Source organism: Suricata suricatta, chromosome 13 (genome assembly GCF_006229205.1).
Source record: "Suricata suricatta isolate VVHF042 chromosome 13, meerkat_22Aug2017_6uvM2_HiC, whole genome shotgun sequence".
Classification (NCBI taxonomy): Eukaryota; Metazoa; Chordata; class Mammalia; order Carnivora; family Herpestidae; genus Suricata; species Suricata suricatta.
In genome coordinates, this window is record NC_043712.1 from 6,185,208 (window position 1) to 6,188,748 (window position 3,541).

General features: G+C 62.4%; 1 protein-coding gene across 1 annotated transcript in view; it reads left to right on the forward strand.

The window, feature by feature from the left end:
• The window catches only part of IER5L (immediate early response 5 like), a 2,449-nt gene extending 616 nt beyond the window's left edge, over positions 1–1,833 (forward strand). The window contains exon 2 of the mRNA XM_029921065.1: positions 4–1,833. Within this exon, the coding sequence (XP_029776925.1) occupies positions 4–543 (540 nt within the window). The 3' untranslated portion in view covers positions 544–1,833. The remainder of the gene's footprint in view (positions 1–3) is intronic.
• The last annotated feature ends 1,708 nt before the right edge of the window (positions 1,834–3,541 follow it).

Consider the following 3,541-nt stretch of genomic DNA (forward strand, 5'->3'; position numbering starts at 1 on the left):
GCCTCCCCGGCCCCCGCCTCCTCCCCCGGCTTCTACCGGGGCGCGTACCCGGCCCCCTCGGACTTCGGCGTGCACTGCAGCAGCCAGACCACCGTGCTGGACCTGGACACTCACGTGGTGACCACGGTGGAGAACGGCTACTTGCACCAGGACTGCTGCGCCTCCGCCCACTGCCCCTGCTGTGGCCAGGGCGCCCCAGGACCCGGCCTGGCGTCCGCCGCCGGCTGCAAGCGCAAGTATTACCCTGGCCAGGAGGAGGACGAAGACGACGAGGAGGACGCTGGCGACCTGGGAGCCGAGCCCCCCGGGGGCGTCCCGTTCGCCCCCTGCAAGCGCGCCCGCTTCGAGGACTTCTGCCCGGACTCGTCCCCGGACGCGTCCAACATCTCAAACTTGATCTCCATCTTTGGCTCGGGCTTCTCGGGGCTGGTGAGCCGACAGCCGGACTCCTCGGAGCAGCCGCCGCCGCTCAACGGGCAGCTGTGCGCCAAGCAGGCGCTCGCCAGCCTCGGCGCCTGGACTCGAGCCATTGTCGCCTTCTAGGGACCCCCGAGGGCACGGGGACCCGGGGCCCCGCGGGGCTGGGGCCAGACAAAGACTCGGCCAAGGGGCGAGAGGAGGGAGCGAACGGGCGCCTGGCCACCCGGGGCTGAGCTGGGGGCGAGCAGGGGGAGGCGGCTGATGTTTTATAAATTGTAAAATAAAAGAAAAAAGAAATCTATGATCTTGGACTTTATTTTTGCAGAGAGAAAAAGCGCCTATTTAAGTATGCTTTGTGTTTCTCCTACTCTTGTTTTTTTTTTCTTCTTCTTTTTATTGTAGTGATTGCAGTGGTGTTTAGCGAGGAGCCAGCCACGTGAGGGAGGGCTGCTGCCCGGAGGAGGTGCGGGGCCGCCGGGGGCGAGGCAGGGCGCCGGGGGCGCAGCGCAGGAGGGCGCGGGGCCCGGGACGCCGATTCCAATCAGTTGTCAGACCCGGGAAGCCCCGGCGCTCGGTTCTCCCGAGTCCCTCCATGGGGTGAGGAATGGGTCTTGTGAAATCCTGAGCAAAAACAAAGGCAAACTCTCTATCTCCGAAAGGGACGTTTGGGTCACATTTCCTCTCTGGGGGCGGCCTCCAAAGTTCTCAAAATGAGAAGGCAGAAATGAAAACACTTCAACTTTTTTTTTTCTTTCCCGGGGCGGGTGTCTTGAACCCCTCCTCTCCCCGCCCCTCTGGCTCTGTTCTCTTCCCCTCCTCCACCCGACTCCCGGACTCGGGGGTGGCGCCCGGCACCCCGACACTCCCGGACACCGTTCGGGGAAGGGGGGGGGGGCGGGCACGGCGGACTACATTTCCCATCATGCCCAGCACTGCAGTCCTCACTAAACAAAAAAGGAAGTCGATTCCTTCACCTGGATCCCCGGCGGCCCCGAGGGAGGGAGGGGCCGGGACCGCCGACAGCGTTGGAGACTTTTCACTAAGTTCCCGGTCAGATGTTGGTGTTTGTGTGTGTGCTTCTAAGTTGCACTGTCCTGGTCCAGGTTTCGGTCGCATATCATGAAACCAGCATTGTTCGAGGCTGTGAGAATCCTGTCCTGTGTCTTCAGCTCGATAGATTTTGTTTTATTTAAAGCCTTTTGTTGTAAAAAGGTGGGGTTCATCTGCAGCCCCTCTGGTTCTCTGCCATTAGCACCATGTGGACTCCCAAACAAGTTGCCAAACCTTCCTTTCTTCGCCTTTCTCCCTCATTCTTCTGTATTTTTGTGCGTACTGAATTGTATATCACCGGGTAAAACTGTTCAGATGATTTGTTTAAATTTATAATCTTAATAAAAAGTCGATTATGGAGGATGGTCGTGTCTTGTTTTCAGATCGGCCTGGAGGTGGAGGGGGGCACCGAGGGAGGTAGGGAGAGACCCCTACCCCCATGCAAATCCCAGTTCTCCGGGGCCTAGGCGGGCGGGATCTGCCCACATCCGCACGGCCGGGGGTTGGGAAAGGGATTGGAATTGGAAGAATTGGAAGTGGGGGGTGTTGTTGCTGGGGATGTTAGTGCTGCGCGCCTCCCTGGCCATCTTCCCCAAAGGGCCTGGCCCCTCTCCCCACACACACACGGGAATGGCCAACCCCCACCACCGCCCCCGAGGTCTCCAGCAGGAAGCCGAGCCTGCCTTCAGCACAAATCCTGCCCAGCCTGGAGCGCAGGGCCTGGGCGGCCTCTAGTCTAAGCTCTCTGCGGCCGGGGAGAGCAGCGGAGGGACGCTGGGGGGCTTCGGGGCCACCCACACTCCCCTCCACGCGCCTCCGCCCTCTCGTCCGCACGTCTCGGGCTGCAACTTGGGGAAGTTTTTTTCCTTTTCCCTTTTTTTTTTTTAAGTTGAGTTTGTTATCACTGCTCGGTGCCACTTGGTGGTGTGCTGGCGGCGTCTCCCTCCCTCCTCGCGCCCCTCCCCTCTCCCTCCCGCCTCCCTCCCGCCCGCCTCTCTTCCCTCCCCAGTGGATGGAGGCAGGAAGGCTCCAGGCGCGCTATCCCCTCTGACCACCTACGGAATGACCTCAGAGTGGGAGAATGTGCCAAGGCCCCGAGGAAGCTCGCGTTCTCCCCACTGGAACCAAATTCACATCTGGAGCCGCGGCTCTGGCCCAGGGGCGCGCGGGGTGGTTCCAGCTTTGCGAATAGGGGATAGGAAAGAAAGACTGGGCGGGGGGGGGGGGGGGGGGGGGGGGAGAAGGGAAGAAGGAAAGAAAAGAAAAGGAAAATAAAAAGCCAAGTGGCAGCTTGCTTGTCTGTTTGTTTGACAGTGTCTCTCGGTGTCCCTCTGTCTCTGGCTGTCTCCCCAGTGCTCTCGCGCTCGCTCTCTCACCCCTGCGCTCCCCTTTCCTGCGCCATCCACCCTTCTGGACGACTCGCGCCCCCCACCCCATCCCCGCTCAGCCATCACGCTTCCCGCAGTGACGGGAGGGGCTGCCTCCGAGGGCCCCACCCCACCCTCTGAGAAGAGGACGCAAGCCAGTCCCAGGGGCCCTCTCGGCTTCGGGTCCCCGTGTCGCGCGAGGCGAAGTTCTCGGGGACACTCCAGAGCGCGGGGGGCCGAGAAGGTCCGCGATGGGGGCGGGGGAAGAGAGAGACTACGGAGGCGTGAGTTACGGAATGAAACGGCACCTTCAGCCCCCCAGGGCTGTCTTCTCGGCCCCCCACGGGAAGAGTCTGGAGCTGCTGGGGAGGGGGAACAGTGTGTCTCCCCGCTCCCCATTTTCCCCCTGCCGCACTGGGAAGTACAAGGAAAGCTGTTGGGTGCACGGTTTTGCTTCAATCCTCCAAGCCAGTTGCCAGAGCTCCCCCTAGCGCCACTTCCCGGCACTGCAGCGGCTGCGGCGGGGAGTGGGCGAGGCACAGGCTCCAGCCACGGGGGGTGCTGCTCTGCGCCCACCTGGGGCTCAGCGACCCGGCCGCGTGCAGCCGCGGCTGGAACGCGAGCCCCGGGCCACGGGCGTCGCCGCTCCAGGCCCGCGTCGAGGAGGAGGCATGTGGTCCGTCTCCTTTGTTGGGAGCGCGGAC